Source organism: Pinus tabuliformis, chromosome 7 (genome assembly GCF_031772625.1).
Source record: "Pinus tabuliformis cultivar Carrire ecotype Pingquan chromosome 7, CPIR1, whole genome shotgun sequence".
Classification (NCBI taxonomy): domain Eukaryota; kingdom Viridiplantae; phylum Streptophyta; class Pinopsida; order Pinales; family Pinaceae; genus Pinus; species Pinus tabuliformis.
This window is the reverse complement of record NC_142293.1, coordinates 737,697,541-737,724,744: the sequence shown is the minus strand read 5'-3', so window position 1 is coordinate 737,724,744 and position 27,204 is coordinate 737,697,541. Positions and strand designations below refer to the sequence as shown.

At 39.8% G+C, this 27,204-nt stretch overlaps 1 protein-coding gene across 1 annotated transcript in view; it reads left to right on the top strand.

Moving 5' to 3' along the window:
* Window positions 1-3,798: 3,798 nt before the first annotated feature.
* LOC149249636 (transcription termination factor MTERF2, chloroplastic-like) overlaps window positions 3,799-27,204 on the top strand; it is a 257,192-nt gene continuing 233,786 nt past the window's right edge. Inside the window, exon 1 of the mRNA XM_089458742.1 lies at window positions 3,799-4,755. Coding sequence (XP_089314868.1) covers window positions 3,998-4,755 — 758 coding nt within the window. The 5' untranslated portion in view covers window positions 3,799-3,997. The remainder of the gene's footprint in view (window positions 4,756-27,204) is intronic.

Genomic DNA, 27,204 nt, shown 5'->3' with positions numbered 1-27,204 from the left:
CAAAATTCCTCTAATGATTGTTGTGGAAATCACATTAACAACTGTAGTCCTCGGTGAAATATTTCCAACGAGGTATCATATGCGTCAAACGAAGATAATGTCACCAAGTTACGATCCGAGGAAGTTGGCTGCCCAACTAACCCCAACGGGGCCCATAAACTCTTGGTGTTACATCTACTTGGGTTAGGGTTTTGGTTGTTTAGGGTTTTCCCTTATTTTTCAATAATAAAAAGGCCCTTGAGCCTCATTGTAACTCAATTCAGAGGCATGTAGCCACCACATCTCTTCTTAGAGATAAGCTACCATCGCCTGAGCTATCTTATTTCCATTATGTTTGTAAGCATAGTTCAATATTTTTCTATTAATGAAATGGAGTGTTTTTTTGTTGCATCTCTGTGTTTATGATTATATCGGTAAGTTGTTGCATTCCTGTTTAAGTTCAGACCAATTATCCACTTCAAGCAAATCTAGGCATATAAGAAAGAGACCAAATTCATGAAAGTCTCTTTGACAAATGGAGAATATAGTCTCTCGTATTAGCAACAACAAAACATCATTGATGCCCCGAGGGTTAGCTCAATTGCTCGAGTTCCTGTCGCTAAAGCACCTTGCTAATGGAGGTCACGAGGTCAAATCTCCTCAACGCCCTCGGGGTTAGGATCTGCTATTAAATTGGTGAGATGTGATCCCTTTGGGCAGATCTGCCCAGATATTTCCTCAGAAAAACAAAACAAAACATCACTGACATGGATGCAAAAAAAGAAGACTGCATCTGATATAAAATAATTCAGATGAAGATTGAGTCTTATATGGTGTTTTGCCTCTATATATAGTCTTTAAATGTTCTACTCTTTTTGCTTTTTAATAGATAGTTTTTGGAGATGCTATAAAAGCCACTGTGGCTTAATTAGAAATGAAATTGTAAGAAGGAAATTTTGGCACATAAGAATGGTGGACATTATGAATTAGGAATCATGGAGAGAGTTTCTCTTAACATGAATGAAATGTAACTTATGAGCGTAATACTCAACTTTTTAATATAAAATCCTCGGTTATTGTTATAAAAAAGGTTATTATGTGCTTATTAATTAAATTTAAAAATGATTACAAAATCATTATTTTAATTTCTATGATAAAATGGATCATAATTTATTACTATCTATATGTTATATATTTTAATGTGATATGTATAATATATTTTTCTTTTATTTGAAGAATGGTTCGTAATTTTATTAATAAAAACAAAATTACAACATCACAAATTAAACTTTATTATTTTTAACATTTTATTATTATTTGAGCCAACATTTAAATGTTTATATTCATTTATAGACACTACAACATCTCTCCCATACTGGGCTCTATATTACTTTTAATCTTTTATTATTTTTGTAATTGATCCCACATGTAAATATTTACACCACTACAACATCACTCCATATTAGTTGTAGAGTGCCTCTCGGCAAAAATGCTTAAATTCAATATCAAAACTTAAAAATCCATTACAAAAAATATAATCATATTATTTACAAAAATTAAAACTAAATGAATGAATGAATGGTATTTTAACGTCCACAAGACTAAAAGTAGTCTATGGGACCACCAACCTCCCTACTTTTCGCCTTTTGCAATTCAATCATTTTCTTCTTCAAATTGATGATGAGCTGACCAACCTTGTAATAGTCGCCTCGCCGAAAAAACAATGCTAAGGGATCGATGCTAACATATTGCCCTAACTGTCCATGATGTCTTTGAAAACATCACATTCCAAAATGAAATATTTTTCTGATTCCACTACGGCAGACGTGCAAAATGTACGCACCCGTTCTTCCCAAGCTTCTTTAGGTCTTTTCCACTGTCTCGTTTCACACCGAATTTGATGCGAGTTAGTTCTTAATTGAGCAATAAGAATCTTTGCCTCCCACGAAATGCTAACTCCAATGTACTATTTTTGTTGGAGATCACAAGTGGGGTTGAATTCCTCAACATAGTACTTCTTCTTTCTACCCAACTCTTTTCCCCATATGCATTTACAAAACTTCTCCATAACAAAATTCTTTAGCTCCTTGCTATTTGTGGGACAAACATTGAAGTAGATATTCCATTTTTGCATCCCTTTGTTGTTTTGTCTCATCTATGTTTTCTTTCTTTCTCTCATGCCTTCATTAAATATAACTTTAGGCCATCTACCTACTCCCATTTGTTCAATTCTTTTTAGATATCTTATGAGATGCACCATAACAATTGCTTTGATGGGAGTTGCTCCAGTTTCATTCAACATTATCTCATAAGCAACCAATCTTTTTATATTGAACTTGCTTATGATCAAGCATTTTTGGATTTTCTCAATTTGTTTCCATTTTGAGACGAGGGTGTTGCTAGCCCACAATTCACACCCATATAGCATCACTGGGCAAACTAGGAGGCCAAAAAGCACTTTAATCGTTTTCCAATCGCATAACTATGCCTCTCTACATCTATTTTGAAGAGCATATAATGCTTTATACCCTCCTAAAATTCTCTTATTTATGTAGTCTTCCCAATTAAGCTTGTAGTTGAAATCAATCCTGAGGTACTTGTACTCATTTACTTCTTCAAGAATGTTGCCTTCAAAGAAGAACGTATGTTGGCTCTGCCTCCTTTTACTAGAGAAAATCATTATTTTGGTCTTGCTTGTATTGACTTGCATCCCCACTACTCTACAAAAATGCTTAAGGGCATATAGGTGCATCTGCAATCCATGGGCCGATTTAGCAATCAATACAAGGTCATCGGAATATAAAATAAGCTTTATCACAAACTCCCCCAACCGAACACCATCTCCACCTTGCAGAAAACCAAAAAGAGTATGGGATAAAGGGCAACCTTGCTTGACTCTAATGTCACTTCTAAAGCTTTCCGAAATGCCCACTGAAGTTCTAATTTTGACTTTCACCTCTTCATAGAGCCTTGGACAACGACTCTACAATGCAAAGGAATTTCAAGTTCTCCCATTCTACGCCACAACATATCTCTAGGGACTTTGTCAAATGCCTTTTTGAAGTCAACAAAGCAACAAAATACTTCTTCTTTGCCCCCCCTAACCTTTTCAATAATGTGTCTCAGCATGATACCAATGTGTCTTAGCATGATACCATGATCCACAGTAGAATGCTTCGACCTAAAACCTGCTTGCCCTTCTGCCCTCTTTTCTTTTACTTTTGCCTACTTACTAATTCTATTTTCTACCATGCTGCTGAAAAGCTTTGCAACCAAAGGATTGATCATAATGGTTCTATAGTTGGAAGGATTATTAATGTCTCCACTTTTAAAAAAGGATATTGCTAGGCTAGTTGTCCAATATCTTAGGAATCCTTGCCAGATAATGTTGTTGAATATTTCCATGATGTGCGGTGCAAGAGTGTTCATTCTCCATTTTAGTTATTTTGCTTGAAGTTTAATCAAGCCCCTTGCCTTTGTAGTTGTGTTGATCACGGGGAGAAGCTCAATCTCTGATTCTTTCTCATAAAATTGTCCTGCATAATCAAACTATTGATTAACTATAATTTTATTTTCAATTTGCTTTTTCCTTGATTGAAATCCCTGAAAAAAACACTAATAAAAAATAATTCTCAATGGTAAACACTAATCAAATAAAAATTTCAAAATGATTTTAAATACAATATTCACTAAATACCAATGAAATAAAAAAATGGCAAACTATATATATATATCATTGTAACAACTTTTAAGTCCTTTGGGGGCACCTTTATGTTTCTCCACTCGATGGCATAAATAACCAAACATTGTCATGGATCCATCGCAAATACAAAATTTTCATTACAACGCTTTGAGGATAATGCGACCCAACATTGTTATGTATCCAATTCAAATACAAAATTTTCATTACAACGCTTTGAGGATAATGAACGCAAAAACAATTTACAGCGATCCTCATGTTTATGTCCGCAGGTGAGTAAATCCTACATTGAATCATGATTCAGTGGGTACCAACGCCATGAACGGGGCAATCTGCACATTATCATCCCTTTCGTGGGCAGTCTATACCAATACACCAGATGGCTATTCCTTCAGAAGAAGGCTACTAACAATCCCCCAGATTATCTCCTCAAGGCCGTTTACAGCGTACACATTTTGCACTCAGGGTCGTCTACAGTCTGTACCGAAACCAACCACTGTTGCCTCTCCATCGCCATTAGCAAATGAATTCCAAGACTCTGAAAAAACCGTTTCAAACCCTGACATTTTCAGCGCCACAGATGAAGCGGTTTTAAGGAAACAGAATGCAAAGTCTCTGTCTCTACTCCATTCCTCTTCATCACCAAAAACATTTGAAACTTCACCCGAAGATGATGCCCTTTTCGACGATGAAGAGGCAAGGCTTACACTGGTGTTGGATAATGATGATGTCACCAGAACCCCCAGGTTTCCTGGAAGTGTCAATCGCGCCAGGGCTTCGAGGGTAGAGCAGCTTTTAAGTCAGGGAAAGGGTAGAAGTGACCGGGAAGAGCAGATGCTGAGACACGCATTGAGTATCAGAAGGCTCAGAACTAAAGAGGTCTTGAAGGAATCAATGAAAGCTTCAGCGCTGAGCGATAGATATTCTGAGAATTTGGTTTCCCACATGGATGGTTTTGTTGACTACATTATAATCAAGGCTGCATGCGCTAAAGGTAGGTCAGAATTCACCGCTTCTACATTTACAGCCCGCGCAAAGAATTGCATCAAGGAGTCCGGGGTTGTAGAACTTGTCAAGTGAGTTCTTCTCTTTTTCATGCTCCACGTTACTTTGAATGGAGTTCCTCTGAATTAGCACTTCTCATTTTGCTTCGAAACCTTTTGTTGGGAAAACACGTCCAGAGTGTCTGCACTTCAAAGAGTAGACTTCCTTTGGCTTAGGTGCAGGGTAACTGTTCTGCCAAAATCATCAGGGAGTCGCACCTTCTCTCATTCCTTTCAAACCATGTCATCCGGGTGGGACAAAATAAAGCAACAATAGAACTCTGGTCGACAGCTTAATACTCTGTCAACCTCTCCAGTAAACGAAGGTCCAGGGGCATGAATTATGAACCAAAAAAGGGTTATTTGCACTGTTCAAATATATTAATAAATATAAATTATAATCACAAGTTGCAGAAGCGTGTCTAGATGACAGATTTCAACATTTGAGGTCCACCTACCTTCTTTTGATCACGTTTTTTTTCTTCTTATCAGATGAATTGATTTTGATGCCGTTTTTGAATCAAAAAGTACAATTATCCAACTCTTGTTGTCTCTGAGCCATCCCTTATTTAGCTCATTGAAGTCACAAGTACAATGTTCCCAGTAGGCTTGAACTTTGATGGGCGATTGTAGAAGCAAAAATACCCCAAACCAATCACATGCAATAGAAAATAACACAAATATATCCTGGAAACCAGTGTGTGGCGAAAACCAGCAAACGTTGGGCTTCTTATTAAGCTTTGGGAGAAATATTTTCTTACAGCAGTTATGCAAGAATTTGCTTTAGCAAATACCCAGCAAAAGATTTCAGCTCTCTCCCTCTCACTCGGCTCTTCTACGACCCACACATGTGGCCCAGCAGAAAACTTCTACATACAAAGAAACTTGGCCTCCTGGCCAAAGAGAAAACTCGGCCTCTCTGCTGATCTCGTTTGCCTTGATCTCTTTCTAGCTAGCTTGATCTAACCTTTTCTACCTCTCGCTGCCAAAAACTATGCTCCACAGAATCCCAACTCGTGCCGAATCGAAAGTGCATCCCCTTTGGCTCTAACCTCCTATGAAAATGATCAAACCGTAATCTTAAATGAAGTCACTAATCTCAACGATTGAGATTAGATCTTGACTCGCTGAGATCAACGGCTACGACTTAATCTATTCTTGACTTCTTTTCCCTTTTATAAAAAGGTACCTAGCAATTAAATTAAATTGCCATCTAAAGTCTTGACTTAGGAAATTCATTAATTAACTGCCTTATGAGATAATTAAGGTGACCCATTGCATGTCATGGAACCTGATCTTTTCATAATCACCTTCCAAGTTACAATCTCAACAATACTATCCATCAAATAGGGCCAGGGCTAGCTTGGGGGTGTCTTGGGTCCATCGGGGCTCATCATCAAATAGTCAAATGCTCGAGCTTTCAAACTTAGTGTTTCAACATTTGGAGTCTCAACAAGAGGTGTAGCATCATGTGGAAGCTGCTCAAGGTCCAATGCTCATCTTTGGAGGGCCAGTGTTGGGGCCAAAAAATCAAGCCTACTCTCAAAACGGGCAAAATACCCACTGGAAGGTGCTAAAAAAGAGTCAAGCTATCCCTCAAGGGATATTTGCTTCATATGTGACACCACTCAAGCAAAACCATCTTCATTAGGGGCATGAAACCATTAAAGCATGATAGTGAACCATATCTAATGTTATGTGCGTAGGAGTACTTCACACAAAACTCACCTTCAAATGTCTAACTAGATTAGGATCTGTAAAGAAGTTACCTCACTCATGTTAGGGATGATTAGATCAACAACACTATTAGGTGTTTCTAGCCCCCAAGGAGAGTGACATGTCTTAGGTTAGCCCATCAATCCATAGGTGCATGTAATATGGTGGTCATGGAGTGGGGGAAATTTCAATGAAGTTGCCATGGCCACGAGACCAACTAATGGGGGTCCAACATCCTAAGTGTAATGATGTATGGTGGGAGCAGTCATGGTGGCATGAGTTACCCCTTTCGTCGGCTTGCTTTTTCCACCCCTTTGGTGCACCTTAATGATTTGTCTTTATTCAGTGCATAGGTTAGGAGCCTAAGTTTCCTAAATGCTTTTCCAATACCCCTTTAAGATGTAACATTTCCTTGTTCATCGGGTTGGGATATTCAACAGTTCCTTCATTTAGATGATTCATTAAATGCTTGAGGAGCTGGGTGAAGGCTAATGGCGGGGTCGAGCAAATGCTAGGCTTTTGCCCATGCGCTAAATATGTCCTAGCCATTTTTTGCATTTTACATTTTGTTTCATTGTGGCTTTTGAAGGAATGATTCATACTTATGATATGATGAAATTATTAATAATGAAAGCAGACTTATTCTACAAGTCTACATATGATCAAAGATGAGGACAATCAGAGAAGTTAGGGATGGAGATGACATAAAATCAGCTGAGATCTTTGTAGAGATATTCATGGAGATATGGTGGAGATTACTGTGGAGGTAGTTGAACCATTTAGCCATATTGGAAATTTGTTATGGGCACCTCAATTCCATATTACGAGGCCTCATGTATTGTATTGTGTAAGAGTGAGGGAGTGATGTATTATTATTTTAATTTAATACAATGTGATATTCTTGATCTTATGTGATATGTCTGTGTGTAATGGCTGCTCATAATACCAACAAATGGTATCGGAGCTTGGGTTTAGAGTGAAAAAGATTCGTGATCCACTCAGAGATCTGCCATGTTTGAATAGAGAATGGCTCTGTAACAATGAATAATGCACGAAACAATGTTAAATCCTGTGCATCTTGTAAACAAATTTCAATATCAGGGAGGATGGGTTTGTTGATTTTGACTGTATCTTCAACAGTAGAGAGTATCAAAGTATTCAATAGCTCTACTATCCATCAGGTCTGGTCATTTCTTAACGTCAAACTCATAAAAAAGAAGCTCAATAGTCCTAGTGGAAGCTATAACAAGGCTACACAAACCCTAGCTTTTGAAGATTCTAAAAATTGGAGAGTACCAACTGTCTAGCAAACTATCATTGAACATACAATGTAGGCATAAATATCTTACACACCAGAAACGAGGTCAGCCATTAAACAATTTTCCAATTACCTGAAATCTTCTACTGCTACCAGACTATGGAAGCTATAACAAGGCTACACTGTTAAAATTGGCAACTAGGGCCAAACTCCATGTGGATCATCTTATTAATGGCAGCTGATATTTTTCTTGGATCCCTCTCATCGAGAGGTGTAGGATTGATCTAAAGATCATCCGATTCCGATAAGTATTCATGGAGATATGAATTTATTAGTGTTATGGGACTATTTGTCAAGGTCGGCCAACAACCAAATAAACCCCACTTGTGCTCAACGTTTTAGTATAAATAGAGGTGGCCTTCAAGTCATTTCAACGCACACTTGAGATCTCTTCCTCTTTACTTATCTTTGGGTTTTAGTAGGAGGAGAGATCCTAAGGGATAATGCTGCCTTAATCTAGAGGAAGTGCCCTAGGCCCTACGCTGCCCTTTGGAGAAGCCCTAATGTGTAGGAATTTACAGGCTAAGTTCCTCAGATAGAACACCAAAGGACACCGCTCACAAACAGATCACAAATCAATACACCAGTGTCCTTGACGTGGCTAAAACCCTCAAAGTGGGAAACAATTCACAGCCTGAGCCAACGTGGCCACTTCAGGCAATTTATTAATAAAAGAAAGAAAATTTACATAAGTTTCTCTCATGAATGGTCACACTACAAATGACCCTCCATGCTCTTTAAATAGAGATCATGGACCAATCGGGTGTTAAGCCACAGATCAAGTGTTGGTAATACCGAGGAGAGAATGAACCGTTGGATCACTTCATGTCTAGAACATATCGTGATTGTCAGATTGTAAGTTACAAATGTATATAGTAAAGAAACACACTTTACCTAACTCTACACTAGACCAAGTTACACTTAACTATTTCCTATGTGTCGGAATATCCTAACATCCCCCCTTAAGAACAACTTGGGATAAGATTGAAGGATGTACAAATATGACACAATAGGAGAAGGAAGGAGGCATTAGAACCTATCCCCCTTAGTGACAACTTCCTGAACTCCAACCATAAATCGAAGTTTAGTAAACTTCGCCTCTGTGAGAGCCTTTGTAAAGATGTTTGCAACTTGATCATTGGTTGAACAATATTGCACTTCAAGAACATGGTCATGAATGAGCTTTCCGATGAAGTGCATGTGTAGTTCAATGTGTTTGCTGTGCTGATGTTGGACTGGATCTTTGCATAGTTGAATGGCACTTTGATTATCGCACCAAAGTGTAGTCGGATGTTGTTGCTGAAAGCCAAACTCTAATAGGATCTGACGAAGCCACAAGGCTTCCTTACTAGCTTCTACGACGCCACGATACTCTACTTCTGCTGAAGAAAGAGAAATGGAACTTTGTTTCTTGCAAGCCCATGTAATAGGTCCAAAACTAAGAGTGAAGACATAACCTGCAGTAGACTTTCGATCATCAAGGTCACCAGCGCAATCAGAATCAGTGAAAGCAACCAATAGAGGAGATGCTTCTTCACTGTAATGAATCCCAAACTGAACTATATCTCGAACATAACGAAGTATTCTTTTAGCTGCTTTCCAATGACTTTCATGTGGGCTTTGCATAAACCGAGCAATAAGGCCAACAACAAAGGAAAGGTCAGGATGAGTATGGGTCAGATACAAAAGTTTTCCTACAAGCTGACGGTATAAGGTAGCATCAACTTCAAGGGAAGTACAAGTGACTGAAAGTTTGGCTCCAGACTGAAAGGGAGAAGGGGTTGGCTTATAGTCTTCCATGTGAAAGTGGTGTAGAAGATCACAGGCATACTTGGACTGGGAAAGGGAAATACCTTCCTTGGATTGCAAGACTTGAAGACCAAGAAAATAATGCAAGTGTCCTAAGTCTGTCATTTCAAACTTATTTTTAACGTTGGACTTCACATGGTTTATAAGGTTGGGATCACTACCAGTAAGGATAAGATCATCAACATAAAGAACAAGAATGATAAGATACTTACCCACTTTCTTGGTGTAGACAGTGTTGCCAGAATGACACCTAGAAAAGCCAGTATCTAAAAGAAAGCTATCCATTTTGGCATACCAAGCCTGAGGGGCTTGCTTGAGATCATAAAGGGGTTTCTTAAGCCGACATACAAGGCTAGAGTCTGTTTGTATAAAGCTAGGCGGTTGTTCCATATAGATTTCTTCATGCAAGTCCCCATGCAAAAAGGCAGATTTAACATCCATCTGATGGACTTCCCATTTAAAAGAGGTAGCAAGGGAAAGAATAAGGCAGATAGAGTTCATTTTGGCAACAGGGGAGAAGGTTTCAGTATAGTCAATGCCTTCAACTTGTGAAAAACCCTTAGCAACAAGACGAGCTTTATGTTTATCAACTTTTCCATCTGGTCGATACTTGGTTCTGTAAACCCATTTGCATCTAACAAGTTTTCGTCTCTTTGGAAGAGGAACAAGATCCCATGTATCATTTGCCAATAATGAACGATATTCTTCATTCATAGCTGCGTCCCAATCTGGATGGCATGAAGCTTCTGCAAAGGTGTCAGGATCATAATTCGCTGAAGCTTGTGCCAGTAAAGAAGAGGCTCTATTGAACTGAGAACGTGTACGTCGTTGATCTGTAGGATCACATGCAAGAGCACTTGCTGCATCCCGAGTAGCACGGACCCATTTTGGAAGCTGAGGAGTTGAAGGATGTTAATTTTTGGTATGTTCTATGCTAGAGCAATTTATTTAATTTCTTTTCCATATTAGCAATCACATCAGCATAAAGTAAACTGCACATAGAACATAAATATAAATCGCAGAAGACAAGAGGACACAAGATGTGGCGCTAGCCAGGGACAAACCCCACAATGTGTGGGGAAACCCTTGATCAATTCTTCTTTTATGTTCTCCAAAGTTCAACAGAGAAAGAGAGAGAGAGATAGTACATTTACAACAGAAGTCGACACTTTGACTTATAGATCATTTCGTATAAACGATGAGATCAGTTGAAGACATTCTGCTTCAACTGATTCTCCAAGGTGACTCCTTCACCTATCATCGTGTTGCATTTGGTTCTCTTGCTGTACCACTGCATATTGCACCATGTTGCACTAATCATGATTATCATCATGCTGCCCATGTCCATGATCTTATCCATCATCTTGTTGTCCTTCATGTACATGTTCTCATTCAACTTCATGCTGCCCATGTCCACGATCTTATCCATCATCATGCTGCCCTTCATATCCATGATCTCATTTATCATGTTGTAGGATACTGAGATCTTCTTTTCAACATTTCATAGCACATCAAGACTAATCTTAGATGTGCCCAGATTACATATCAAGTATAGCGTATATAGTTTTTGCGTATGAAGTCCTTTATGATCTGTGTATGTGTCATCATGTACATCATCCATAAGTCTCCATGATCTGCTTATAAATGTCATCAATGATCTACGTATGTGTCATTATGACCTGCGGCTTCCTTCACATACAACGGCTACAATGTATAGGTACCTGTGTTTAGGACTGCATATGTCTGTAGTTCATTATGATGATTTAGAGCTTCACGTGGCTGGGAGCATGTTCCTTCATTTGCGTCTTGGAGACCAGCGTATCACCATGCTATGCGAATATATGGCTGCGTATGAAGTATTTCATTGAACAGTGGAATAGGCGTCTACATATACCTGCGTATATGTTTCCAGTCTACATATACCTACCTATATGTTTCCAGTCTACATATACTTGCGTATATGATTCCATTTACAACGGAATATCCTCATAATGAACAGCGTGAATTTTCTTTTCATGAACTGTATATATAGATCTTTATGAACAACAGTTTGTCATATGAACATCGTGTATTTATATAACATTGGACAACGTTGATATATGTCATATGAAACAGCATGTAAGTATCTTCATGAACAATGTGTTAATATCTCCATGAACAGCGTGCTAATTTCTCCATGAACAACGTGTAAATATCTCCATGAACAGCGTGTAAGTATCTTCATGAACAGCGTGTTAATATCTCCATGAACAGTGTGTTAATACTTCTTTGGACAACGTATTAGGGCCTGCGTATAAGGGTTTCTAGCACAGCGTGTTAGAGTCTCGGATAGGGCCTTTCTTTTGACTGCGTATGAGGCCTCCTTCACTGCGGCCAGATCTCTGCGGCTAGGGCAATGTACAGCAGCTAGGGCATCACTTTGATGACCAGCGTATCACTCATGGTGTCTCTCTCCTTCACCAAAAACCCAGACGTGGAGAGGAGGAGACTACTCAAGAATGTGTGTTCAAAAGACATCAAATCCTCATCTATTTATACCAAAAATGTATAAGTGAATAGACATGACATTTGGGCTTCTAGAGCCTACATAAGAGCTGGTCGGCTTGATAATAATTACATAAACAAAATAAATTCATATCACCATAAATACTTATCGGAATCGGAGGATCAATCCTACACCTCTCGACAAGAGGGATCCAATAAAAATATCAACTGCCATAAATAAGCTGACCCACATGGAGTTTGGCCCTAGTTGCCAATTTAACACTCCCTCTCAACTAGGGAGAACTCCATTCGTTGATCCATAAGTCCGACTGTATTGCCTTTGCCATCAGTGCCCTGCACTGCTCTGCCCAGCTTTGCTCAGCTCTGCTTACTCTTCTCTACTCTGCTCAGCTCTGCTCAGCTTAGCTCTGCTGGCTCTGTTGGCTCTGCTCTGCTCTATTGGCTCTGCTCAACTCAGCTCTGCTTAGCTCAGCTTTGCTCAGCTCAGCTCAGCTCTCCTGGCTCTACTAGCTTTGCTCTGCTCAGCTCAGCTCTGCTGAACTATGAAGAAGAAGAATTGATCGAGAATGTCTCATATTATTCTCCATTGACCCGAAGTCAGTCTCAGAGTGCATACCACTGGTCCCAGACCAGTCTCAACCAACCCAAAGTCAGCATCATAGTGGGTACTACTCCTACCACTGGTCTCAGACTAGTATCGCAGGCTCAAAGAGTGTACCATTGGTCCCAAACCAGTCTCAACCGACCTGAAGTCAGCGTCATAGTATGTACCACTCTCACTGGTCCCAGACCAGTCCTACACTGACATGAAGTCAGTCTCAGAGTATGTACCACTGGTCCCAGACCAGTCTCAACCGACCCGAAGTCAGCGTCATAGTATGGTACAACTCCTACCACTGGTCCCAGACCAGTATCGCAGGCTCAAAGAGTGTACCACTGGTCCCAGACCAGTCTCAACCGACCCAAAGTCAGCGTCATAGTGGGTACTACTCCTACCACTGGTCCCAGACCCATATCGCAGGCTCAGAGAGTGTACCACTGGTCCCATACCAGTCTCAACTGACCCGAAGTCAGCGTCATAGCATGTACCACTCTCACTGGTCCCAGACCAGTCCTGCACTGACACAAAGTCAGTCTCAGAGTATGTACCACTGGTCCCAGACCAGTCTCAACCGACCCGAAGTCAGCGTCATAGTATGCTACAACTCCTACCACTGGTCCCAGACCAGTATCATTGATCCCAGATTAATGGAGGTCATCTTAGCGTAGGGAGTACGATAGATACAACGATGCGTCCATCGGTACTACTGTGGTCCCTAACTTCATTTCCTTGCTCATTGATCAGATGAGAGGTCCTTCCCATGAGTCCCACACTGCATGGGTAGGATGCCTCGCTAGGAGAACTAATCAATCCTGTCCTCACAGGAGAACACATCAATCTTGCTACAATCGCCATGGAGAACACATCGATCCAGGCCTCACAAGAGAACACATCGATCCTGCTACAATTGCCATGGAGAACACATCAATCTAGGCCTCACAGGAGAACACATCAATCCTGCTAATTGCCATGGAGAACACATCAATCCAGGCCTCACAGGAGAACACATCAATCCTGCTACAATCGCCATGGAGAACACATCAATCCAGGCCTCACAGGAGAACTAATCATCCTGCTACACAGGAGAGCGAATCATCTTGTTCCACAAGAGAGCGAATCATCTTGTTCCAGTGCGCACCACTAGGGGAGGGTGAGTCACCCTGTGGTCGTACGTTGCTCCAGTAAGAACTGCAAGCCCCCAGAGCTCCCAAAGCTCAATGTATGCAATATGCAGGACCCTTGTACAAGGGTCTCTTGACGACTCCAAGTCGTTCGGGAAAATCATAGATTTGATCTTTCCCCCGGGGCTTTAGCGACCTGTACATCATCTTAGTGCGATGGAGCCTCCTTGCTCATCGACTTACCATATACTAGATAATAGTATCTGATGTCTATCTATTGGAGCAATTGTCGAATGCGGGATTCCTCAATAATCTAATCCCACCTCTGGTTGTTACAGAGAATCTCAGTGGTATTCATCATGTGTACAAACAGCTCACTGAAGAGCTTCCCCAACCAGACTACCTCACAGGAGGCCATACTAGCAGCAATGTATTCTGCCTTGGCGGTGCTCAGAGCCACCGACTTCTGCTTCCTGCTCATCCAGGATATCGAGGCAGATTCCAAAGAGAAATAACACTGAGAAGTGCTCTAGTGATCCTCCACACTGCCTGCCCACTCATCATTCGAATAATCATGTGGTTTCATATTTCCGGCAGTGTATCTCAATCCATGAGAGATTGTGCCCTGAAGATATCTCAAAAGATTCTTGGCACCAATCTAGTGAGGCTCAACCAAATATGAGCTCACCATGCTAACTGCAACCCATATGTTTGGACGAAGGTTCTCTAAGAACATTAACGCGAATGAATTTATGAAACTCAGAGGCATTTCCCAAATCTGGTTCGACATCACTGCCATATAACTTCTTGAAAGTTAAGATCCTCGAGGTAGTCTTGCAGTTTATCTTTCCACATTCAGAATCCAACTCCCTCTGTCTCCTATAAATGAGAAGGTCTGCACCTGTCAGACATAGGTGCTGGTATGAGAGGTTTATCATCCACAACTTTCGAGTAATGGTTTGGATCGGTTTCACTCCTAGTGAATCTCGGCTGCATTAGACAACTATCAATCCTCTCATACTACGCCTGAGGTGTTTTGCTTCAAGCCATAAAGGACTTTCTTCCACCTGTATATATGAGATTCCCGATCATGAGTCTCAAACTCCTAGGTTGTTCCAAGCTTGTGGACCTGCTGCATCAGGGGAATGGTCCCCTTATAAGATTTTCCTTCGGTACATCTCAGACATGTCCCTTCATGCTCCTTTTGAATTTAGGCTTCCTTGTCATCATCTGACTCACAGACCTCCGGTGCTATGTGTCAATGGACATGGTCCCCAGTGGACTTCTTGTAACTTAATACATCCCTGAACTCAAAAGCATCTTTGAAAATTCTATTTTCAAACACGTACCTTTCAATCAATGAATGCCACCTTAAAACCTTCAACTTCCATTCCTCGGGTTCCTTGCTTCCTTGAAGGGTCGGCTGTGTCCTTGATGACCTGCATCTCTGCCATTCAGACACTCCTTCGTATAAGGGCTGAACTCATAACCAAGACATCTACCTTTCCTTCCACCGTTAGATCCGAACTTCCCAATGAAGTGATCTTTAGGTATGCCATCAGAAGTTTTGTGGCGCCATTTTGATAATATGATCTGCTTTGACATCACCCTAAGTGAATTGTGAAGAACCCATTGATCCTTTTGTCTTGTCCCACCTGTCTTTGGTGATTGCTCTTTCACTCTCGCTTGGGCATTGTCTTCACCTCAGCTCTGATACCATGCTAATTTTTGGTATGTTCTATGCTAGAGCAATTTATTTAATTTCTTTTCCATATTAGCAATCACATTAGCATAAAGTAAACTGCAGATAGAACATAAATATAAATCGCAGAAGACAAGCCAAGACAAAAGGACACAAGATGTGGCACTAGCCAGGGACAAACCCCACAATGTGTGAGGAAACCCTTGATCAATTCTTCTTTTATGTTCTTCAAAGTTCAGCAGAGAAAGAGAGAGAGAGAGATAGTACATTTACAACAGAAGTCAACACTTTGACTTACAGATCATTTCATATAACGATGAGATCAGTTGAAGACATTCTGCTTTAACTGATTCTCTAAGGTGACTCCTTCACCTATCATTGTGCTGCATCTGGTTCTCTTGCTGTACCACTGCATATTGCACCATGCTGCACTAATCATGATTATCATCATGCTGCCCATGTCCATGATCTTATCCATCATCATGATGTCCTTCATGTACATGTTCTCATTCAACTTCACGCTGCCCATGTCCACGATCTTATCCATCATCATGCTGCCTTCATATCCATGATCTCATTTATCATGTTGTAGGATACTGAAATCTTCTTTTCAACATTTCATAGCACATCAAGACTAATCTTAGATGTGCCCATATTACATATCAAGTACAACGTATATAGTTTTTGCGTATGAAGTCCTTTATGATCTGCGTATGTGTCATCATGTACAGCATCCATAAGTCTCCATGATCTGCTTATAAATGTCATCAATGATCTGCGTATGTGTCATTATGACCTGCAGCTTCCTTCATATACAACAGCTACAACGTATAGGTACCTGCGTTTAGGGCTGCATATGTTTGTAGTTCATTACGATGATTTAGAGCTTCACGTGGCTGGGATCATGTTCCTTCATCTGCGTCTTGGAGACCAGCGTATCACCATGCTATGCAAATATATGGCTGCGTATGAAGTATTTCATTGAACAGTGGAATAGGTGTCTACATATACCTGCGTATATGATTCCATTTACAGCGAAATATCCTCATAATGAACAGCGTGAATTTTCTTTTCATGAACTGTATATATAGATCTTTATGAACAACTGTATGTCATATGAATAGCGTGTATTTATATAACATTGGACAACGTTGATATATGTCATATGAAACAACGTGTAAGTATCTTCATGAACAACGTGTTAATATCTCCATGAACAGCGTGCTAATTTCTCCATGAACATCGTGTAAATATCTCCATGAATAGCGTGTAAGTATCTTCATGAACAGCGTGTTAATATCTCCATGAATAGTGTGTTAATACTTCTTTGGACAACGTATTAGGGCTTGCGTATAAGGGTTTCTAGCACAGCGTGTTAGAGTCTTGGATAGGGCCTTTCTTTTGATTGCGTATGAGGCCTCCTTCAATGTGGCCAGATCTCTGCGGCTAGGGCAACGTACAGCAGCTAGGGCATCACTTTGATGACCAACGTATCACTCATGGTGTCTCTCTCCTTCACCAAAAACCCAGACGTGGAGAGGAGGAGACTACTGAAGAATGTGTGTTCAAAAGACATCAAATCCTCATCTTTTTATACCAAAAACATATAAGTGAATAAACATGATGTTTGGGCTTCTAGAGCCTACATAAGAGCTGGTCGGCTTGATAATAATTACATAAACAAAATAAATTCATATCTCCATAAATACTTATCGGAATCGGATGATCTTTGGATCAACCCTACACCTCTCGACAAGAGGGATCCAATAAAAATATCAGCTGCCATAAATAAGCTAACCCACATGGAGTTTGGCCCTAGTTGCCAATTTAACAAAGGAGGATCCTGAGAAGGTGGGGGAGGATTTTCATCCTCGCTGTCATCATCTGAAGAAGAAATTCAGAGGTAGAAGGGATAGAGAGAGGTGGCACATCTGTCGAACTAGGCTCGTAGGCCGATATATTTTCAGCAAACTTTACATCTCTTCTAAAGATAACATTTTTGGACTTAAGTGGAATAAGTCTATATCCTTTGACATCTTCAGAATATCCAACAAAAATACATTTTTCACTTTTAGGTTCTAAAGCTTTATGTTTCTCATCTGGAATATGGGCCCACGCTTCACTTCCAAAAACATGAAAGTGACTTACATCTGGTTTAATTGAGCTCCATGCTTCTTCTGGAGTGATATTATTTAAAACCTTAGAAGGAGTGTGATTTACTATGTAATTTGCACAGTCAATTGCTTCTGCCCAAAAATTAAGACTAAGTCCTTTAGATTGAAGCATACAATTAGCCATTTCCTTTAAGGTGCGATTCTTCCTTTCAGCTACACCATTTTGTTGTGGAGTATATGGAACAATATTTTGCATTTGAATTCCATGCTCAGTGCAAAAGTTGATGAAGTTGTTGTTAACATATTCTCCGCCATTATCAGATTTTAGCTTAAGAATTTGATGTCCAAATTGTTTCTCAACAAAGGCCTTAAAGGCTAAGAACATGTTAAATACTTCACTCTTGAGTATTAATAAGTATACCCAAGTGCGTTTGGAGAGATCATCAATAATAGTTAAGAAATACTTGTAGCCAGAGAATGAAACAACTGGAAGTGGACCACATAAATCACTATGGACAAGCTGTAAAGGGGCTGAGGCATGCCAAGAGGCACGTTTTTCAAAACTATCCTGATGATGTTTTCCGACTACACATCCGGAACAAACACCATCTTTGCAAGATACCATAGGAAGACCTGTCACCATATTTTCTTTACATAGATTTTGGAGGGAGTGATAGTTTAAGTGACCAAATCGCTCATGCCAAAGCTTACTCGCTTTATCATTATGAGCAACAAATACTGAGGGAAGAGTTGATGACCCAAAGTTGTTAAACTTATACAACCTTGTAGAATCATCAGCAATGCCAGTAGCTAAAATATGTCAAGGATCTCTTAGGTCCTTAATGACAACATCATGAGGTGAAAATTCAACGATTTTACTTTCACTTGAATGAGTTATCTAATATACAGATAGAAGGTTGCAGGATAATGTTGGAACACATAATACATCATTAAATTGACCATTGTCTAGATGAACAGTTCTAGTGCCTACAACACTAAGAGATCTATCATCACCAACATATATATTTTTGGTGTTACAATCATTTAAAGAAGAAAACATGGCTTTGTTTTTGGCCATGTGATAAGAAGCTCCAGAATCAATGAGCCACTCATGAGAATGAGAAGAAGAAGATACATTTAGTGCTTAACCAAACCGAGATGCTTGACAACCACATGCAAAATGTGCTATTCTTGAAGATGAAGTTGAAGTTAAAGAGTGCTCCAAATGGATGTTATGCTTCTTCATTGCTGCTTCCAAGGCTTCCATCTTCTTAAAGCATTTAGATTCTAAGTGGCCATCTCGATTACAAAAGTTGCAATGTATATTAGTCTTCTTCCCTTTGTTTTTATTTGCCTTGTCATTTTGTTGAATTGATTTTTCATTTTGACACTGAAATTGCTTAGGACCCTTGTTTGGTTTAGGACCATTCCTTTTAGGATACTGCTTCTTAGGATTCTTTGAATTTGGTTGTTGCTGGGTGGCTAAGGCTTTCTTAGAAGAGTTTCCAAGATTAAGAAGACCAAGATGTAATAGTTTTTCTTGTTCTCTTATTGAAGAATCACAAAAGGCATCAAAAGAGGGGGACTTGTAGTCTCGTTCTTGAGAAATGAAGGTTTCTCTAGTAGAATGGAAGGTGGAAACAAACACAGAGTAGGCTGGTCCCAACTTAGTAAGAATGGAATGGATAAGGCTACCATCTTTTTTCTTAACCTTAACACCTTCCAAGAGAAGTCTAAGGGTCTTGAACTTGGACAAAAAATCTTTAATGGAAGAAAAATTATTGGGGTCCAACGTAAGCAATTCATTTTTGAGTTGATGGGCTCTAATTTCATTTTTAATTCCCAAAACTTTAGTGAGTTGTTTCATTGCTTCATTAGGGGTATCAACTTCTACGATATGGAATCTAAGGTCTGGAGAAATAGACATCACTATCAACCCACATGCTTGATCTTGCCTATTTTCCCATTTGGCTGCCTTATCTTCATCTTTAGGTTTAGTTTCTTGGCCTGAGGCTATTCTGTAAAGACCTTTACTTCTAAGTAAATTCACAATGTAGGACCACCATTGGAAGTAGTTGGTGCTGTTAAGAATAACTTGGCATGGACTTTCCATTTTAACAGAAACTGAAGCTGTAGATGCTGAAACTAAGTGTTCCAATGGAAAGATCTTGAAAAATTAGGCTGATTAAAAAAAAAACGACTCTGAAAACGGCTTCTGGATGAAGAAGTTATGGCTTTTTGAAGAAAAGTTGTTGAAGATGCCGACAAAGTGCGTGAATGTGCGGAAGTGAATGATAGTGTTATATTTAAACCCCCCCCCCTTTCCCAAACTTGATCTAATTAGCTCACTTTAAAAAAAGATTTTATGTGACCCACTTCTATAAATAAGTGAAAGTCACTTTTACAATGGTACTTTATGAGCTACTCACTAAATTGTAACTTCAATAAAAGATAAAGAGACTTTAGAATTATAAGTGACTCACTTTTTATAATGGGTGAGAATGCTTTTACATAAAGTAACTTTAAAACATAAGATACATGTGCTTTTTGAAAAAAGTAACTCAATAAAAAGAAAGACTTAAATTTAAGACCTCTATTCTCATAAAGTAACTTTGGACCAAGTGAGCTAGTTTTAAAGGTTAGTAATTTTTGGAAAAGAGGAAGGGGTTTTTTTTTGTTAATTGTAAGTCACTGAAGCTTTGGGGTGCGTGCTTACTTGAAAAAGCCCTTTTTGCCTACAAAACAAAAACCACAAAACCCAACACGGACATACAAAAAAAACCAAACCTTATGGCTTGAAGTTAGCTTTTGCCGGAAACTAAATATTTTCTTCAATGTTTCTAATTTTTCCGAGATCACACTAAGGCGCGGCGGAAAAGAGCATACGCATGAGAAAAATCTTTCCTTTTTGTTTTTGGTTTGCCTAGATCGCACAGAGTTGCAGAGCAAAGAGCATACGCAAAAATGAAATGTATAGATCCGGTAATAAAAAATAGAGAGCTAAATAAACCAAAATAAACAGAGAGATGAAGCCCTATGGAGAAGCCCTACGCTGCCTCATGCAGAAGTATAATACACAATCATGAAGGGTCTAAGGAGAGACCTTAAGACATTATCAAAAGGAAGCCTATACGCTGTCCTAAGGGTGGTATGAATATACCCTAGCTGCAGCAAGCCTAGAAGAGAACAACGAGGAGTTAGGAGGCTATTCTAGGAGGCCGAGGAGCTGTTGAAGAGGGCCGCAACCCATATCTTGAGGTTGAGAGGCAGGGGGAATGTTTTGGGGTGGTTAGGTGAAGGAATATCCCTTAGAAGGGCTGCTGCAGCTAAGGGACAACTTGCTGTAGCAAGCCGTAGTAGATAAGAGGAGGCTGAAGGGTGGAATATGGGTTGGAACAACCGAGCATTGCAGCCAAGGCTTTCCTCCCCTCCTAGAAAGGCAATTGCAGTTGTGGAGGGCTATTCTGGCCACATTTTGAAGGCTGTTAGGACTGCTGTTAGAATGCCCTAACCAGTCATGCAATGCAGCAAACAGAGAAGCCCCAAAACAATGATGATGATACATTGAAGCAGCATGATGATGGAAGCAACAATGATGATGATACATTGAAGCAGCATGATGATGGAAGCAACAATGATGATGATATATTGCAACAACATGTTGATGAATGTTGCAGCATGATGGGTATAGTGAAGAAGTGTATCATAGCATAATGAGGGGCAACACAATGGTGAGGTGCAACAGTATGATATAGCAAGTTCATGGTGCTGCAAGTATAGCACAATGGTACAACAACATGCAAGGGACAACAAACTAACATTGGGACAACTATATGGTACTTAGCAGCTGATCAGGTGCTCATGTCCTAAGTGTTGTAAAATGCTCGAAATTTAAAATGCTCAGAACTGGTTCAAAGTTGAACGACTGGAAAGTGCTCGTCTTCTTGATTCCGACGCCGCAAACGGTTCGAAAAAACGGTCGCCGTATGAGGAAGTTATGGCAAAAAGAAGAATTTGTCAATAACATTGGAATTTTGAAATTTTTCCAAAAAAAAAAATTAAAAAAAAGAATATTCCGCAGAATATTCCAAAGAATATTCCCTTTGCACAATCAATAGAAATCTGCCACGTGGCAGGCCCGGAGGCCGCCACGTGGCCCCCAGATGACGTCAGCAAGCTCATGGGCGCATGTTCAAAATTTTTGTGAGTTTCAGAGTTTTGAACCCACGACCTATGGATTAACAGCCCAGCGCTTTACCGTTTGGCCACGGGGTCATGTGTTGTTTAAAGGGCGAAACCATTGTAATTTGAACGTTAACATTGTGCTGGGCGGAAACCAAAGGGGGCCAGCCCCCCATTTCATATGACCGCGGGCCTAGAACCAAGGGCTTAAGCCCCAACAGCCAGCCCAAACCGCCGGCACAAACTCTAAGATAAACCCCAGCATTTAATGTAACTGCAGTCTTTTGGAGGAGATTCTGGCAGGAGCGCCAAAATTGGCGGGCCTAACTGGACTCCAACTAAAGTTAGCTGGAGTGTTTCTAGGCATAACTGGAGGAAAACTTTAATTGGCCATAACTTTGGCTAGGAAAGGCGGTTTTGGACGATTTTTTTTTTTGATTTTGGGTATTTTCGACCTTCTGAAGCCATTGGTGCAGGTCTTACAGCCATCTGAGGTCATTTGCAGAGGTTTTGGAGCCGTGAAAGTTCTAGGAGCCACCAGGGCCCAGTATTGTGAAGACTGTATAGGGTTGCAGGTATCCATTAGAGGTGATCCAATAGTCAATCCTGAAGGATTCAAGTGTTCTGAATCCATTTTTACCATCTATTTCACCTGTAGATGCTTCTATTCAGCTGTATATTCAATTTGAGCATTTAATGAAAACAAGGACAAGCCCATTTGGGAGCTTTGGACCCAACAGACGTAGCCCAGGAGGGGTGAACTGCTTTATCAACTTCTTTTGCATCTGTGGTTGAATTATTTTGCAGAACAAATTCGTTTTAGTGTGTTAAACAGTAAAAATAAATAAATCTGCTATGCTTAAATGGATCATGAACAGCTGAAAATTTCATTTGTTTTCTTTCTGCAAGACATGGAAATCTTTTAAACATGTATAATTCTGAATTGAATACCTTGCAAACAAATTAAAAGTAGTTTCAAATTCAGATCAAGTTGGTATCGGAGCTCAGGGTTTTGTGCAAAGATCTTCTAACTGTCTTGCAAGTATTGATGCTTACCAGGTTGAAACTTAAAACAGGGGAAGGACAGTTGACTCGAGAACGAGAGAATCCTCAGTCAAGGAAGGCCAGAGAGCCATCACCTCCACCTTCAATTTCACCCTCAAGAGTCTCAGCAGAAGCTTCAAGAATGTCTGCACATGAAGGAGAAATTCCTGCAGACATGGATCCAAAAGAAGAAGAAAGAGTCTTCAGAAAGGCTTTCTTGGACCTCACTGAAATGGTGAGGATATTGTACCAAGAAAGAAATGAGAAATTGGCTGGAGAAGGGTCTAAACATCCACATGAAGGAGAGGGCTCTTCAGGAGGTAAGAAGGATGATGATCATTCCAAGAAAGGACATGGAGGAAATGGTGATCCACCACCCCCATCGTCACCTTCTTCCTCTTCATCCTTGTCTTCTTCTTCTGTGCATAAGCATAGATCCTCTGGAAAAAGTCCTTTTTTGAAGCTTGATGTAAAATTCGAATTACCTATGTTTAATGGTGAAGTGAATGCAGAAAAGCTTGACAACTGGATTAGGCAGTTGGAAGTTTACTTGAGGATCTAGAATATGCATGATGATGCCACAAAGATTCAGTTAGCTTCTTTGAGAATGGATGGAGCAGCATTGGTCTGGTGGGAGGCCAAGACTAAAGAGGAGATCAAGAAATTTGGTAAGGTTACCTTAACATGGCCTGAATTTCTGTTAGCCATTAAAAAACAGTTTTATCCTCTTGCTCACATGCAGAAAGCCATTATGAATTGGCAAAATTTCAGACAACTTAAGGGTTAGAGTGTCCAAGACTACACCCAAGAATTTAGGAGAAGAGCTCTCTTGTTAGGGGTAGATTTACAGACCCAGGAAACCTTGCTGAAATACATTGGTGGCTTGCATAGCTACCTTAGACACACCATCTTGATGTTTAACCCTACTAGCCTGGACGAGGTTTGTGTCCAAGCTACCCATTTAGAGGCAAGGGGAAAAAACACATTTGAAGAGGGTAGAAACAAGCCCCCCAAGGGGAAAAACAAAGAGAAAACCTCCAAGGGAAAGAGCAAAAAGAATGCATCTGTCAAACAGGAGAGTGAGAAAGTGATCTGTAAACACTGTTCTAAACTAGGCCATGAGGAGAAAAACTGTTGGAAATTATATCCTGAAAAAAGACCTCAATTTAACAAATCCAAAGGGAAACAGAAAACTGCTGCTACTACATCTACACCACAGGATTTAGGGGATGATTCAGGTGATGAAACCAAAATTGCAGCCATGGGTTTGAAAAAATTGAAGGGAAAAGAAATTGAAACTCAAGCCAGCACTAGTACCTCAAACTGCCATATACAAGCTCCTAATGAGGAAGAAAGAATTGAACTGTTTCATGTGAGGGTGATTTCAAAACATACTAAAATTGACACACTTTTTGATAGTGGGTCACAAACAAACCTTATATCAGAGGACTTGGTCAAGCAGCTTAAACTTGAGACCGTTCCACATCCAAAGCCATATCCACTTGGATGGATTTGCAAGGATGCAAATTTACAAGTTTCAAGAAAGTGCACATTGCGCTTTGCAATTACTGCACATTTTATTGACACAGTTGAACTTGATGTGGTACCTTTTGATATAGCAGGAATTGTTTTGGGAAGTCCTTACTTGTTTGACAGGAAAGCTATCTTTCATTGCCATGAAAACAAATATCATCTTTTCAAAGATGGCAAGGAGTTCATTGTTAGAGCTCATCGCAAGAAGACAAATATAGCGATGGTGAATGCAGGACAGGTAAAAAGGCTGGTCAATTCAAGTAAGAATTTTGTTCTTCTTATGATTAAGCCCAAGGTTGATGTGAATCATGAGTCATTTGACAATTGTGATCCAAAACTTAAATCAGATCTGTATGATGTAGTTGATGCATATCATGAGATGTTTCAGGCAGTGTTTTACGACTCCGACTCGGACTCCGACCCGGCCGAGGATCGACTCCGACTCCGACTCCGACTCGGTAATGACTCGGCCTAGTCGATTTCAATGACTCGGTCGTTGTAAAAAATACATTAAATATTTATTTTTTTTATAAAAAAACATAATTTTAAATATTTTAAACATAATTTTAAAGATTTTCATTCATGTTTCCAAAGTCCAAACACACAGCATTATAATATAGATGGAAGACAACATATGATCAAAGTAGGCTCATGAACCAATCCATTATATCAAAATGGTACCCAATGGCAATACATAGTCAACTGTCATACATGATCAAAGACTCAAAACAAAATACAAATAACCAAGGAGGCTAGAAATGGCCTCTACAACAAAAGTAAACTGTGATGGTGACCAGACTCCAATACTAGTACTACTGCAGCACTGCTAGCAGCTACACTACTACTGGCTAGTAGCTACTGCCAGAGGAGCCAAGATCATCTCGACCAATCTCTGGAGTTTGGATTATCATCATCAGAACAGTGAAAAAAATATACAGTAGCTCTAGGTGTCAAGGTAAGGGTTTCAATTTGTATTCCTTTGTGTGTTCCAAATTTCCAATGGAATTTGTTTGGGTAATTCTTTGAGTATAATTTCAAAACTTTATTGTATTTTTGATCCGTTGGTGTTGTTTTACCTTGAGTCTAGGGTTATTTTAAATTTTTATCCTTAAGATCTGTTCTCTTCCTTTTTCCCTTGTGATTCGGTTGGGATTCCTTTTCAATTGCACACCCAGACTTTTATTACAGACCTGCTCCAAAGAACTCGACATCCACTAACAATGAACTACAGGACTTATGCTTGACTGTGGATAATCATTTGCACTGAAGAGTCAAGACTCAAGTAAAGTGTTTAGGGCTCGGACATGTGTAGTAGGGCTTGAGGAAAAGTTATATTAACTGCAGATTTTAGGCCTTATAACCAGCAGCATAGTACTGTTTAGGTCCTTTTTGCATTAATTTGTTTTGTAACTTTGAGTCTCTTAGGTATTCTGTTGAGTGCAAGAGTAGGCCCTCATCCAGGGCATCGTTTGACATTTCAATTGTAATTTGGACGATACCTTATATATAGAGTCTAGACTGATATATATGATTTATCATTTAACGTTAATCTTGGCAAATATAGGGCAGATTTACTGCTGTTATTTCTGCAGTCATGAAGTGATTTTCAGATCTGTTTTATGCATGATAAGAATGCCTTATAGTGCTGATACATGTTGGCATACACTTGATGTATTTTCTCTTGATTGCCTTGCTAATTGGGGTTGTTAAGAGATGGAATAGTGTCTGCTGTTTTGACTGTTTTTTTTCCTATTTCATAGTGCAGCCCCAAGACTGAAAATTCTTAAGGTTAAGATTCAGGGAAATTATGGGAAAGAGGTGGAATTTTCTGAGTTCCTGAATTCCAAAATTTCGACAATTACCAGTAAACAGATTGTTAGAACAAACGTTTTTCAACTTGATTAGGCATCAATAATGTTATGAATGTTAACAATCCGAAGGTGTCTGAAGTTATAAGATCTGTACATTAAACAGATATGAAGAACCTGGGCTTATTTCAAAGGGATTGACCACTGGTATCTTCAACAATGATAGTGATATCAGCCCTTTCACTCTTCAGCTCAGAAAATCAGTGCATAACCATGTCACTCCAACAATGGACACGATCTGAAATAATTGTGGAATGAGGAAACACATACAGCAAAACTCAGCTCCCTTCACACTTGAATAGTCAACAGTGATAATAGATATATGGCAGATTTCGATTCCATATTAAAACATATGTGACTTAAACTGCATTAAACAGTTTGGAATCCTTAAACTCCATTAAACATTTGAAAAATACCAAAAAAATGATTTTTTTTATGTCTTTTATGCCTGCCCAGCCAGTTTTCATTGACTCGGCCTGGTCAATACGGACTCGGCCTGGTTGACCTAGTCAACTATGACTCGGCCTGGTCATTGGATGACTAGGCCGAGTCATAGTTGACTCGGTCAACCGAGCCGGTTTGCTGGCCTGGTCGAAATTTTTTTTAATGGCTCGGTTTGACTCGGCCGTTTCCGAGTTGACTCGGCCTGGTTGTAAAACACTGGTTTCAGGAGCCAACAGGTTTGCCTCCTAAGAGGGAGATTCAGCATGAAATCCATTTGCATCCAGATTGTCCTCTTCCAAACATAGGCATGTACCACATGTCTATTATGGAGAATGCTGAAATAAAGAAGCAAATCAAAGACTTGTTGGACAAGGGTTTCCTAAGGCCAAGTGCTTCGCCATGTGGGTCACCGATTGTATTGATTCCAAAGAAAGATGGCACTTGGCGTATGTGTGTTGATTTCAGGGCCTTGAACAAGATAACGGTAAAGAATCGTTACCCATTCCCAAGGATAGATGATTTGCT